This window comes from Dipteris shenzhenensis, chromosome 29 (genome assembly GCF_047967505.1).
Source record: "Dipteris shenzhenensis isolate YYH24624 ecotype China chromosome 29, Dip_SZ_1.0, whole genome shotgun sequence".
Classification (NCBI taxonomy): domain Eukaryota; kingdom Viridiplantae; phylum Streptophyta; class Polypodiopsida; order Gleicheniales; family Dipteridaceae; genus Dipteris; species Dipteris shenzhenensis.
In genome coordinates, this window is record NC_141624.1 from 8,659,573 (window position 1) to 8,674,734 (window position 15,162).

General features: G+C 41.0%; 1 protein-coding gene across 1 annotated transcript in view; it reads left to right on the plus strand.

The window, feature by feature from the left end:
* The window catches only part of TIF3H1 (translation initiation factor 3 subunit H1), a 34,739-nt gene extending 22,417 nt beyond the window's left edge, over window positions 1-12,322 (plus strand). The window contains exons 6-12 of the mRNA XM_087400925.1: window positions 8,958-9,091; window positions 9,184-9,232; window positions 9,750-9,821; window positions 10,737-10,838; window positions 10,971-11,038; window positions 11,311-11,463; window positions 11,647-12,322. Of these exons, the coding sequence (XP_087257051.1) occupies window positions 8,958-9,091; window positions 9,184-9,232; window positions 9,750-9,821; window positions 10,737-10,838; window positions 10,971-11,038; window positions 11,311-11,463; window positions 11,647-11,704 (636 nt within the window). The 3' untranslated portion in view covers window positions 11,705-12,322. The remainder of the gene's footprint in view (window positions 1-8,957; window positions 9,092-9,183; window positions 9,233-9,749; window positions 9,822-10,736; window positions 10,839-10,970; window positions 11,039-11,310; window positions 11,464-11,646) is intronic.
* The last annotated feature ends 2,840 nt before the right edge of the window (window positions 12,323-15,162 follow it).

Sequence of the window (15,162 nt, forward strand, 5' to 3'; positions counted from 1 at the left end):
TTGCACCTTTCAAAAAGATCTCCAAAGGAACCCAAATGAGAAAAAATGTAGAGCAGGTCTCACTCCAAGAATCCAGGCAGTAGTGAATGCTTTGGGGGCAAAGAACATTCAAGACCTTATGCATTCAACTTCAGTAGCTAGTCTTGTGCCGTTACAAGATCCATCCACGGTACTATCCTTGCATGCAGGACGTGCCAAAAGAAGAAAACTGATTTTTCAAAATCAGAAAAGAAAGAGTACCCCAAGGTTGAAAAGAAAGGGTTTCAGCCTCAGAAGCCGAGGGGTACTCAGTTTTCAAAGGCTTATAAAGGCAAATCTCCATTCACCCCTGAACAGATAGCTGAATCCCGTAGAGATGGGAAATGCTTCAAGTGCGGTAAAGAGGGGCATGTGGCCGCCCAGTGCCCAGAAAAGCCTTCAACTTCGAAGGGAAAAGAGGCAGAGAAGCCACGAGGACCGCAAAAGCCAATGGCAGGAGGAATTCCTGACATACTGGGTCATGTTTCAAACCCAGAAGAACGAGAATTGCTGCTATCATGGGGCAAAGTCAGAGACCAGCAAGTGCTAATTTTATTTGATCGAGGGGCTACTGATAATTTCATATCAGAGGACCTAGCCATGAGGCTGGGAATAAAGACGGAGGAGTTGGGCAGGGCTTTGGATGCCGATCAGATGTTCTGTGGGAATCCTGTGCCAATCACTCCCTTGATAGGGAAGCTTCGTCTTCATGTACAGAGTTATGTGGATCAGGAAGACTTCTTCATTTCTCCATTGAAACATCATGATGTAGTCTTGGGAATGCCTTGGTTTCATCGCAAGGCAGTGAAGTTGACTCTTCCTGAAAGAGTGTTGGAGTTTGTGCATAGGGGGAAAAATCAGCGTTTAGTTGCCAGGAATAAAGGGGACACTATCCCCATTGTATTTGATGTTACATGTGGTAAAGCAATAAAGTCTGCAATTTCTGTGTACATGGTTTTTGTAAAAGAAAAAGAGAATGATATGCATGCTGAAATGAATGATGCAGACAAAAGATAAGTTTCAGTTTCTTGTAAACTTTAAAGATTGCTTTTCCGATGCTTTGCCAGGGGAGTTACCCCCAGAGAGACCAGAAGATCATCAGATAGAGTTAATGCGTGGTAGTGAGCCACCAAACAGACCACCTTATAGAGTCAGTGCGACTCAGAGAGAGGAGATTATGGCTCAGGTACAGGACTTGCTGTCCAAAGGGTTGATTCAGCCCATCTCGTCTCCTTTTTGTTTCCCTGTACTGCTAGTACAGAAGAAAGATGGTTCATTTCGTATGTGCGTCGATTACCGCGCACTGAACAAAATGACCATCAAGAATAGATTCCCTATTCCGCGCATTGATGATGTGCTGGATCAGTTAAATGGAGCTTCAGTTTTCAGCAGGATAGACTTAAAGAGTGGCTATCACCAAGTGAGGATACAGCCTCAGGATGTGCATAAGACAGCATTCCGCACTACATTCGGGTTGTATGAATACTTAGTGATGCCTTTCGGGCTAACAAATGCTCCAACCACATTCAATAGAATGATGGATCGCATCTTCCGAAAGTACAGGCATTTCACGAGTACTTTCTTTGATGATATCTTAGTCTTTTCAAAGACAGAAGAAGAGCACAGGGAACATCTTGCTTTAGTGTTTCAAGAGCTGAGAAATCATCAGCTCTATGTAAACAGCAAGAAAAGTGAATTCTTCTTGGAAGAAATCCATTATCTGGGGCATATAATATCCACAAATGGGATACTGATGGATCCAGCAAAGATCCGTGCCATTCAGGAATGGCCAGAGCTGAAAACTGTGCATGAAGTTCGAAGTTTCCTAGGCCTGTGTTCTTACTACAGAAGGTTCATCAGGCATTTTGCTGATATCGCAGCTCCATTACATGACCTTACTAAGAAAAATGCAGCCTTCACATGGGGAATATCACATAAGAAAGCATTCAATACACTCAAGGAGAAGTTGACTACAGAGCCTATTCTTGTAGTCCCGGATCTTTATCAATCTTTTGATGTTGATTGCGATGCTTGTGGAGAATGTGTTGGGGCTGCATTGCATCAGAATGGTCATGTAGTGGCCTATGAAAGCAGGAGACTTCGGGATGCAGAGAGAGATCTAGGAATCTATGAGAAAGAGTTATTGGCTGTAATTCATGCCATCCATACATGGAAGCACTATCTTTTGGGTGCAGATTTCACTGTTAAGACAGATCACCAAAGTCTGAGATACTTTTTGACTTAGACCAAGCTTTCCGAGAAGCATATGAAATGGGCAAACATGCTGTCAATGTATTATTTTCAGATTGTCCATACCCCAGGAATTCGGAATAGAGTGGCAGATGCCTTGTCCCGAAGACCCGAGGTCAATAATGTGACTATTGCTTATCATCAGGACCTAGAAGGCATGAGGGAGCAATATGCTCGTGATGCAGATTTTGGTGAAATTTTACAGCAAATGCAAGAGGGGCAATCCACCACTCACTATTCCCTTAAAGATGGGTATCTAATGAAAGATGATTGCCTATGCATCACCCGGGAGACGAGGAAAAAGATTTTGGAGGAATGCCATGCACCTCCCTATGCTGGACATAGAGGAATTACAGCAACAACTCTAGCACTAGATAGGTATTTCTTTTGGCCAGGGATGCGGAAAGATATACATCAGTTTGTTACTGAATGCCTTACGTGTCAGAAAGTGAAGTATGATAGACGGAAGGCACCTGGCCTACTTATGCCTCTTCCCGTGCCTCAGGCACCATGGGAAAGTATTACAATGGACTTTATCTTTGATTTGCCAAGATCAAAGTCAGGGAATGATGGGATTTGGACTATCATTGATAGATTCAGCAAGCAAGCTCATTTCATTCCGGTTCGCAAAACCATAAAGGCAGATCATATGGCTAAGCTTTTCATGGCACAGATCTTTAAGCATCATGGTATGCCTAAGTCCATTGTTAGTGATCGAGATTCCAGAATGACCAGTTTATTCTGGAGAGCTTTATTTGATAACATGGGGACGAATCTGAATTTTTCTTCTTCTTTCCATCCTCAGACAGATGGTCAAAGTGAAGTAGCAAATTCTACAGTTTTGGATATGCTGAAATGCTACGTGGGTGACCAAAGTTCAGACTGGGAAAAGTATCTACCGTTGGTAGAGTTTGCTTACAATAATACAATACATAGCTCTACAGGGAAAGCCCCTTTTGAGGTCATATATGGGAAGGTGATTTTGCCACCTATATTGAGGACTGGCCGTGATCATGAACAAGTAGGGCATTGAGTCGATACAACCCATGGTCCTGTACTCCTCTATCAACCACCTTTACGTCCTTGGTCTTTACTGTGACTTGACCTTTGCTGAAGAGAACCGACATTTGATGCTGGTCCATCTGGCTCACAAAGAGAAGGTTTTTGCATAAGTTGTTGGGATATCTCAAGGTGTATGCCCCAGGCACACCTTGGTTTCTATGTGTGTGTGTGCTAGAGGCACAGTTAGGTGCCCATAAGCACTGTTAGGTGGTGGTAGAAGCCACATAGGATGATTGAGAGAATCCAGGAGCAGATTGAGGAGATGATTGTGGAGCTCAGAGGTCATCAGTGACGTCAGTGATCATGTAAGAGGTGCCTACTTAAGGACCTCACCTTTCTTCATTCCATAAGCAAGAATTCTGAGTTTGTGTTCACTCCATGCTTTCTTTTCAGTTTACCAACATGGTATCAGAGCCCTATGATCCTCCTTAAGCCCTAGTTAGGTGCCACATCATCATCTTCTTCCTCACCTCCATCTTCCACCTTCCCTTTCAAAGTCGATTTTGGAAGTGAGAGTTCTCTTCAAACCTGCATTCTCAGGATCTCATCTTTCAGGAGAGTCTTCCCAAGGGCAGGGCGAATCTGCAGAATAAGCCCCACGCTTTATCTCGCCATTTTCGGGCGGCATTGTCTCAGGAAGGTGCGACGACATTCTTCTTGGTTCTCACTGTGGAGAGCTACATTGTCTAATTCCTTTCAGAGGGAGCTGGGCGACATCACGACCTTGCTGCTCATCAAGTCTGATCTCATTTGGAGCAGCATTCGGGTAGTTTTTGTCAAAAAACCAGTCCACGGTTCTTCTACAATGCTGGGCGATGTGGCTGTCTTCTGTGCGATTCCTTTCTGAGGGAGAAGCTCTACCTATTTACCTTCCTCTCCAGTACAAAAGCCCTCTGAATTTCGACCTCTGCAAGACGAATTGAAGCAGATTTCTGAGCTGCCTCTTTGGCCATGAAAGCTTGACTATGCAAGTCTAAGTTTGACTTTGGACAGTTGGTAGTTTGACCAAGATTTATTTTCAGTCTGCTATGCTCATTTTCTAGCATCTACTTGGTCATTTTTTGCTTAGACATCTTGCATAAATGTTGCTCTGACTAATTGCCTTATGCTTTGACATTTACTTCAGTCACATAGAGAAATCCAAGTCAAAGTATTCAAGTTGTTACTCTTTGAAGGATTACTTTTTGTTGCTCATATTTCACTTGTAAGAGAGAAGACACTGCCCAATTCTTGGGTTAGACCCTCTCATGGCTACCATATTGAATATGGACAAGTTCAATGGTAAGGGCTTCCACACATGGCAGATGAAGGTCAAGTTTGCATTAATGAGGGAAAACCTCTGGGGGCTTGTCAAACCGGCTTCAACTTCTTCTTCAACAGCCTCCAATGCTGGAGAATCCTCAGCTCCGACACACCCAGCAAGAGATCTTGCTAGACCTAATCCTAATCTTGAAGGTCTTATCTGTGCTCAAGAAGAAGAAAGGCACATGGAACTCCGGAAAGGCAATGACACAGCCTATGCCATAAAAATCCAAAAGGGCAGGTTTTCACCTTGCAATCATTGTGGGAAGTCTAATCACCTCTCAAAAGACTGTTTCAAGATCAATCCATGCAAACACTGTGGCAAAAACAATCATAATGAAAAGTTTTGTAGAGCCAAAAAGGAAGCAACTTCAAAGACAGAAAATGCCAATCTACTTTTAGTTGATGTGCCTCCACAAGATGAGCCATCCTTTGAAGATTATGCTTTTTGAATCATCTCCATGTATGCTCCAGATCTCTCTTTTTGTTGAGTCAAGGTACTCAGCCTTGATAGTCCTCCAAAATGAATGAAATAAACTATTGTGTTTTGTAAACACCTCTGGTCACCATATGATGTAGGCCATGTGTATGTGTTTTTGCTCCATGGTACCTCCTGTAGACATTGTGTGCATGTACATGCAGGGGAGATAACCATTGGAAGGTCTTTTGTATCCCTTTTGTTTACCTTACACCCATGGGAACCCTTGCTAGCTTGAGATCCTAGCCATTGATAGATCCATGACCACCATGAGATGGCATGTGACACCTTGTGCTAGCTGTATCCTTGACATAGCCTGAGGCATTCCCTTGAGGGGGGGTATGTTGGGATATCTCAAGGTGTATGCCCCAGGCACACCTTGGTTTCTATGTGTGTGTGCTAGAGGCACAGTTAGGTGCCCATAAGCACTGTTAGGTGGTGGTAGAAGCCACATAGGATGATTGAGAGAATCTAGGAGCAGATTGAGGAGATGATTGTGGAGCTCAGAGGTCATCAGTGATGTCAGTGATTATGTAAGAGGTGCCTACTTAAGGACCTCACCTTTCTTCATTCCATAAGCAAGAATTCTGAGTTTGTGTTCGCTCTATGCTTTCCTTTCAGTTCACTAACATAAGTCAGGAACATAAAGTACACTAGATATTACCTTCTCTTCTCCGGAGCTCGTGACGAAAGGAATACTTCCAACACCTTTTGATCTGCTGTCCCCCACCGTTACTTTGGAGCCTGGATGAGTAGACTCCATGGTGGTGAACCAATCCTTTTTGAAAGACGTGTTTCGAGGCACCGCTGTCCACGAACCAGCCATTGTCGTTCTCTCTTGCCAAGAGAGCAGAGCTTGTTTGTGAGATCATGAAGAGCTTCTCTGTGGTAACATTTGCGGCCTCCCCACTTGACGACTCCTTGCCCTTGTTCTGCTTCTTTTGCTTTAGGTTTGCCTCCTTCTTGCGGCATTCCTTCGACATATGACTAGGCTTCTTGCAATAGAAGCATTTCATGTTCTTGCGCTGTTGATCGTTAGTTTGTCCTTGGACTTGCCCTTGTTGGGCCTATCCTTGACATTAGGGCTTTCTCGTCTGCCTGGGATGCATGATGGAGTTTATGGTTCTCAATCTTATGAGTGACTTTCGTGAGATTGAAACTGCACTATGTTGTGTTTTTAGAGGATGAGTTTGGGAATTGTTCCTGGATTCATCTAGGTATATGCTTCTGCCGTATTAGCGGACATGCAAATTTCACCTTGTGAAGTTTTCGTCCAAGTTGCAGCCTATTGGTATTGCTATAATTCTTTCTATCTTAAATGGTGCGTTGCCCTACCAGCTAGATTTAGATTTAGATGCTCGTTTGGGAGAGATTAAAATGAAATCGTTTAGACTTCACAAGCAGTTGTAGCTTGAATGAAGAGATTTGGACTACTTTTTGATTAGCCTTCTCCTTTAGTGCTAGCCTTCGTCATGGCTGAGTTTGCCCTTCACCTCCGGAGTTCCGACAGAAACTTAGTACAAAGACTTTGTATAAATGGATGCTCAAGTATGTGTGGGTGTGTGGATTTGTATGTGTGAGAGCATACTTTTATACTATGGTCTACACCCATTGTTGGGCGCTGATGACGTCAGTGGGGATGTTATAGTAGCTAGTCCTTGCTATGCATGATGGAGTTTATGGTTCTCAATCTTATGAGTGACTCTCGTGAGATTGAAACTGCACTATGTTGTGTTTTTAGAGGATGAGTTTGGGAATATTCCTGGATTCATCTAGGTATATATTTGTTCTTTGACTTGTTGTGACCTTCGTCACGAAACCTTTGAAGCTCCTGGGTAGCTTATGTAGCACCATCAGTGCCAACTGGCTTGAATCCACCTTTTTACCAACTGTTGCAAGTTGGTCTCTCACAACCTTCACCTTTGTCAAGTGGTCGTGTACTTTATCTCCCTCACTCATATCCATGTTGTGAAGTTGATGCTGGCGAGTGAGGATGCAGGCCGTGTTGTCCATCTCGTAGAGGTCTTTCAAAATGGCCGATGCCTCTATGGAAGTCTTTGCCATTTGCATATGCGGGATGATCGTGTCTGTCGTCGTCCCAATAAGCATGGCAAGAGCTTGAGCATCTTGGTCTTCCGAGTACTCGAGATCATCCGGATCCGCCAGGTTAACTATGTTTCCTTTGCTGTCCAAGGTGTCTACCGGCCTTGGATCACCTCTTGTGACGAGCCTCCATAGTTTCCGGGCCACAAGGTGACTCCGGATCTTCACCTTCCATATCGGGTAGTTGGTACCATCGAGCTTCCCGCTTTCTCCGACGGGGGGATGAAGGAAGAAAGAAGATGAGAAGAGGAGGGAGAGGGGGCTGTCGTGGATGAGGCTTTTGTCGACATGTCTGGAGATAGAAATCTTCTTCCTTACTGTTCGGACAGCAAGGGCAGCAAGTAATACTTGAACCAGCAACGTCTTCGGCGAATATTCTCGCGTGGAAGTCCCTTCCTTCAAGCTCCCAGGTGAGCCCTAGAACATGGGCTGTGATACCATGTTAGAAATCACGGTACAATGCAAGCAAAAGAGATGAATACTTGCTGGAAATCAACTCAACAAAAGTGCAGCAACAAAGTAACAAAGGAGATGGTAAAACTGAACAAGTTCTTCCTTCTAGAATGAAGGGCAAAAGGCTGCAAGAAGAGCGAAGAGCAGCTACAAAGGGCAGCAGTTGCTGCAATCTTCTTCCACCAATGGCGGGCTAGACAAGTCGGCTTCTCCCTACTAAGTGCATGCTGCTGGATCAGCTTCAGTGCTGAGAGGCTGAAGGCTTGAGTGCTATGCTATAGTGAGGGGGAAGGGGGCTTTACATAATAGAGGGGAGAGGCCACAAAGGGGATTGACCACCGACCATTGACCTTGGCCACCGACCATTGACATTGGCCATTGACCATTGACCTTGACCACCGACCATTGACCTTGACCACTGGCTATTGACCTTGGCCACCGACCATTGACCTTGGCCACCGGCCATTGACCTTGACCACCGCCCATTGACTTTGACCTTGGCCACCGACCATTGACTTTGACTGGTCGACGACCCCCTCTCAATCACTCCCCCTTCTAACCGCCTAAGCCCCTTGCCCTTCTCCTCATAAATGGGGGGGGCAAAACATGTGGGGCATTAACTAACACGAAGCACATTGAGGTCCACTATCACTATGTTCGATCGTGATTGTTAGCTAGAGATATATAGTTATCCTACATTCCCATGGAGGATAACTTAGGAGATCTCTTCATTGAGGTTCTACCACGACGCAAGTTTGAGGCTTTTCGTCATGCCTTACTGATCTCCTTGTACTATCATAGGTTGCTGTATCCATCTTGGAGGAACACGTGCAACCATGATCTAGTTTCCAAGTATACCTGAGATGTTTCCAGGGTACTTCAGCCATACCATGGAGGGGAGTCTGTTAGCACTTTGCCCTGATATGTGCCTTGTAGCCCCTATGGTGATCCCTCGCATTCCATCTCCATTCCATTGCTCCACGCATCCAACATGTATGCATTTAGTTTCATACGATTTGATCATTTCTCCAGAGTTCTATTGTTCTTGCTGAGCTGGAGAGAAAAAAAAGAAACTTGATTCGAATTTTCAAAAAGGGATGCTGGAATCACCTAGCTGGAAGACCACTGCCTCCTTATCTCTATAACAATCTTGTATTTTACTGTCCCAACGTTGGGAGAAGAGTTAAGGAATAATTGAAATGTGTACTATATTAATGAGAGTCTTCTCTTTCTTGTACAGCTGATCCCGATGGATGTCAAACAGTGTCTAATATTGCCTTTTTTAATGCAGGAAAACATAAAACGTTGTGTCTGTATTATTTATGATCCACAGCGTTCTGGACAGGGCGTGTTGGCATTGAAAGCATTAAAGCTTACAGATTCTTTTATGGACCTTTATCGCAACCAAAATTTTACTGGGGAAAAGTATTTACTCAAGATTTCTCCTGATGCAATTTTTAATGGCTCTCTACACATGGGCATCATCCTGACTTTCCTACCTTAAATTTTTTTGACAGGCTGAGAGAAAAGAACCTTACATGGCAGGATATATTCCAAGAAATTCAAGTGAGTGATTATTGCCTATATGTTCTAACATTCTCCAGCTCAAGGTTAATTAAGTAGAATCTTATTCTCAAGCGATTTTAGTCGTCATAGAAGCAATTGAGGTATAGGATAGTTAGAATGACGAAGCCAGTTGACTCAATGCAATGTGTTGTAAGATGTTTTCAGTGTTAAAGGACAATATTTGAGGATTCCTTAGTGTTAGTTCGAATCGAAGCAATTAGCAGGGCTTGCCTAGTGGAATGGATAGTTTGCTCTTTCAATCCTCTTTATCGTGCAATCTCCCTTCTCTGCATCCCGTAGATATTGTCAGACTTAGCATAAAAGATATTCAATTTACAAATTTGAGATCAGCTGTGTTAGTTTGCCTTGTAGAATGGATGGGTTGCTCTTTCAATCTTTATTCTCGGGAATCTCCCTTCTCTGCATCCCTTTGGTATTGTCAGATTTAGCATAAAAGATATCTAATTTACAAATTCAAGATCAGCTTTTCTTATCTGTTAGTCTGGTCAACCTGCAGGTGAAAATATCAAATTCTTCTTTGGTCAGTGCTATAATGACTGAGCTTGAGACAGAATCACCCGCCACACAGGTAACTCGAGCTGTCTGCAGTATTGATATAGTTTGATAAGGTATTGGTAAGATCAATTTGTGTTGTGAGGGTGGGTTAAGTGGTGTATATGCCATCTTTGCTACCTGAAATTTTGGTCCGTTTGTGCCCTGTTTGGAGAGTCTGAAATGAAATGATCTTGTCTTAGCCAGAATTTCCTTGGATGGCAAAAAATGGGGGCAGCTTCCCAATGACGCTGTTTGAATGTGCTGAGTGCCTGCCTCATGGCTGCTTGTTCCCTATAAATAAGAATCTATTTTTCTTTGATTGAGCATGCACATTTGTATGTGCTGTTTCGTGTGCATGTGTGTGTACGTATGCTGATAAAGTTCATGGGGATGTCATGGTAACAAGTCCCTGGTATGCATGACGCTGCCGGAAGGTTTAGAACATCATTTCTGTTTGTTTCACACAATAAAGTTCATGGGGTCATGGCTGCTTGTTCCCTATAAATAGAATCTATTTTTCTTTGATTGAGCATGCACATTTGTATGTGCTGTTTCGTGTGCATGCACATTTGTATGTGCTGTTTCGTGTGCATGTGTGTGTACATATGCTGATAAAGTTCATGGGGATGTCATGGTAACAAGTCCCTGGTATGCATGAAGCTGCCGGGAGGTTTAGAACATCATTTCTGTTTGTTTCACACAATAAAGTTCATGGGGATGTCACGGTAACAAGTTCCTGCTATGCATGAAGCTGCTTTAGAACAGCACTTCTGTTTGTTTCACACAATGAGTTTGATTTTTTTCCAGAAATCGATCTGGAAATACATTGAATAGAAGTTACTAATCGGAGTGGTCCATTATCATTTTTTTGTGTCCTTATTTTGGCTGAGGATTTATCATGGGACACTATTTTCAAACATTGACTCTGTTTTCTTTGTTCTGGCTTCAGTCTGACTTTGACAGGCTGGTCTTATCAACCAACCCTTTCATGGAAAAAAATTTAGAATTTCTTATTGAATGCATGGATGACCTTTCCATGGAGCAGCAAAGGGTACTACTATCTACTTACCATATTGTTTAATTCATTTAACGTCTTTGCTTTTGTTTCAAATTATTGGCTGACATATGGTGCTGTTTGTAGTAGTGACCAAAGTTTTTCAATCCCCCCTCCTTTTGTTTGTAGTTTCAATACTATTATCGAAACTTGTCAAGGCAACAAGCACAACAACAAGCTTGGCTACAGAAGAGAAGGTATATGCCGTAACTGTGGTACTTGCTGGCACAGTTTATTGAGCATTTCTCTTTCCTATGGAATATACTTACTGAAGCATTTTGAATATAGTTTGCTCTCTTGCATGCCAGCTTTTCAAAAAAACATGCCTTCTGGTGGTTCTTTTGAATTGACAAAATGGATAGCTAGTAGAGGCCCGCCGTTTGCATGTACAAAATGGAAACTTTAATGTTGTTGAAGCTGTCAAATTGTGCTCTCAAACCTGCCCATGCGGCACTGTTTTCTCTCACAGAGCAGAGAACATGGCAAGGAGAGCGGCTGGAGAAGAGCCACTACCAGAGGAAGATCCAAATAATTCTATTTTCAAGCCTTTGCCCGAACCCTCTCGTCTGGATGGCTACTTGATAACAAACCAGATCTCAAATTACTGCAGTCAAATAAATGGGTATACGACCGATTTCCATCTGAGAAATTGTCATTTTACCAGCTCTTATTTTCATTATCATTTCATTCTACAAATCAGATAAATTAAATGGGTATTGAAATATTTTTATTTGGGAATTTAATTTGGTCATTCTCTGTTTGCATTATGTCATCCTCCTAACGTCCATTTTGTTATGAACATCAGGTTTGCTGGGCAGAGCTTCATTAAAATCTATACAATGGATGCGGTCCATGAAGATTAAGGGGTGAAGCTGGCTTCCCAATTTTACTTTCTTTGAGCAGTTCTTGATGTTCACATCTTTTCCTTACTCCAGGGAAATAGAGTTTCGGGTCTTGAAAGATTTTTAGCTATCTTGCCCGCTTGAGCTTTTTTTAGTAATAGAGTGAGGGTCAGTTGCCTTTTTGTAACATTGGCAGGATAATTTTTTGAAATTACTCATTTAATGATGGCTAATATCTGGTGCATAGGATTTCCAAATGTTTTTCATACCTGCTCTGTTGATTAGTTCAAAATCATTGGGGATTGAGCGTGCTTCAGACTTGTTGGTGCAAGCTTGAAGCTATTCTAGAATTTGTGTCTTGTCTTTATCTGTTGTTGGAATGCAATCATCCTAGTTCAATTATGAAGTTTGTGCTAGTACAGTACATTTTTGATTCAAAGAGCTATCCTCCATTATTGAACTTGATTTAAAGGTCACATTCAAACCTTGGAAACAAAACTGAGGTAAACCATTGTACATACCAAATGCTTGCAGTTGTATCTGTAATGATGGGGAATCCTACATTGGTGACTTCTAGAAGATGGATTTTGGAAGGACAATCGCCAAACATGTACTTGTTGCATCTTATTCAGACCTGTACTTGTTGCATCTTAATTTTTATTTCCTATGAATATTAAAAAATTGTGACTTGTTCATTGACAGCCATGTGGTTTTTCTTTTATGATTCAAGTCTTGCAAACTTAAATGATAATGAGGCCATCTCAAATAATGCTACATTGCGGCACAGTGTAACATGTCTGTGCCATACAATTTTACTTGGAATTTGACAATGTATGAATGTATTGTCAATGTATAAAATTTTAATTGTCCGTGCTACTTAAATCTTATTTCCATGAATCTTACTAGGCAAGCATTGCACTATTTTTGTTCAATAAAGATTTCTTAGTTTCATGACTCTAGAAAAAGAAAATCAAACTTGGTGTTGTTCCTTTGTTGAAGGGTCTCTATGGGGTCTTTGATAGAGTCTACTCTTGTTGAAGGAAATCAATCTCTTGGAGTAAGCTTTGCTCAAAAGAGGACTGCATCTTTTGCTACTTTTTGTTTGTTTTGAAAGCTTAATAAAAACTAGGTGGAGAATCCACTGAGGCCCTGCTTTGTTTTGAAAGTACATGATAGTAGATTGTGTGGTTGTTTTGAGCTGCTTGTACATGAGTTGATGTATTTCTAATTTCAAGAGAGGATTTTTGTTGTTTTTTGAAAGGCAGGAAAGACATGGTTAGTGAGTTGTTAATTATGCTCATAGCTTTGTAGTTCGTTTGTTTGGAAATTGAAAATGTGCTTGTTCGTTAATGCTTCTGGTATATGTTTCTTAAAATGGAGGTTTTCTCTATTTTTTGTTTAGTTTTGATTTCGCCGAAGTGGGGATGTTTTTGTTTGTAATCAATGCTCCATGCATCTCTGTTGTCTTTTCTCTTTCATTCATGTACTTCTCTTCATTTTACTTCACGGTCACCTATTCTTCCTCTTTTATTTTCGTTTAGTTATGGGTATTGTTTGTCATGAACAAGTTATTGTAAATAGATTACTGAGTTTGGTAAATGTGTGGAATTGTAGAGGTATTTATTGGTCGTGAGTATCTAGTTAATGATTTTTTTATAGTAATGTTGACTTGAGGATTGTATGATTAGCAATGATTGAATGAATGATGAATGTTTGGTGGAATGTGGACTTGTGGTATGCATGTATGTAGATTATAGAATGATTTGTTCCAATATGGATATGCATGTTTGCAGTGGTTATTATGTTAGGTATGCTTTGAGAAAAGTATTTTGTGTTTGAGAGGAGAGATCCACATGTTGAAGAGGCACGAAGCAAGGCCATTGGTTCTACTCATTAGGAAGAAACCATGCTCACATATGTATATGGTTGAGTTTATGGGGGGATTGATGACTTGTTGTCAAGTGTATGGATAAAGGCATGGCAATCGACATCTCGAAGGAACAGTTGGTTGATCTGCAGTAGGTAAGAGAAGTTGCACTCGTTGAAGTAGCTGCCATGAAAATGGACAACTAGGAACACAAAACAAATTAAAAACTGGCTTAGGGCGTGACATAAACTTTGTTTTGATGTTGCCAAAGTGGGCACTTTTTTTTTGATAATTTAATATTCATGTACTTTTCTTTATTTTTCTTCGCGTTTAGTTGTTTTTTCTCTTTTCGTTTCCTTTTCATTTATATGTATCTTTTCTCTTGTACAAGTTATTGGAAATAGTTCATTGAATTTGAGAAATGTGCGGAATTTTTAAGATATTTTTTGCTAATGAATGTGTTTTTTCAAGATTATCTGTTGGGAATTCTTTTTCAGCATTATGATTTGTTTATGTATATGTACATTTCGCATTGTAAAGCGTTCATGTTTCAGTTTAAGAAAGCGATGCTTTGTACTGTTTTACATGTGCCAAAGCTATATTTGTAGGGGTGTGAGTTGTGGATTATAATTTGTATTTTGTTCTTGTGCTATGCACGTATGTAGGTTATAGAATGATTTGTCCAATATGCATATGCAGATCCGTAGTATAGTTATTTATTTTAGGTATGTTCCTCCAAATATGATGTAGTTGTGGTCCGTATATAGTTGTGATCTGATGACATTGCAGTGCGTAGCAAAGTGTTCGTAATCTCTTGTAATGTTTGTGACTCTTTTGTTTGTCGAAGCAGTTAATATTGAAGTCTCCTATTAGTATGACATTCTGTGTGGCAGATGTTGTAGATAGTGTTTTGTGGAGTAATTGAAAGAATAATTTCATCTGTTACAAAAAACAAATTAAGAACTGGTTGAGAGTGCGATATAAATCTTGTTTTGATTTTGGCAAAGCAGGCACACTTTTTTAATAAGTTAATGGCCCATGCACATTTGTTTATTTTTTTCCTTTGATTCATCTATTTTTCTCTATTTTTCTTCACGTTCAGTTGTTTGTTGTGTTTTCGTTTCCTTCAAATTTGTATGTGTTGTTTCTCTTGTGTAAGTGATTGAAAATAGTTCACTGAATTTGGTAAATGCGCGAAATAAATGAGGTATTTATTCGTCGTGAGTGCTTGGTTAATGATTTTGTTAAAACAATGTTGACTCCAGGATTGTACGATTCCAGGATTATCCGTTGGGAATTCTTTTGTAGCGTCATGAGTTGTTTGTGTATATGTTCAATTCACATAGTACATTGTTCATGTTCCAGTTTAAAAAAGCGTGGGTTTTGTGTTGTTTGGTAGGTGTATGAGTTGTGGACTATCATTTTTAATATTGGGTCTCTTAAAGTAGTGATGAATGTTTGATGGAATGTGGATTTCTGCTATGGTGCATGTAGGTTATAGAATGATCTGACCAATATGCATATGCAGATCCGCAGTGGTTATTTTATGTTAGGTATGTTACTCCAAATATGATCCAGTTGCGTTTAGTATATAGTTGTGATGTGATGACAT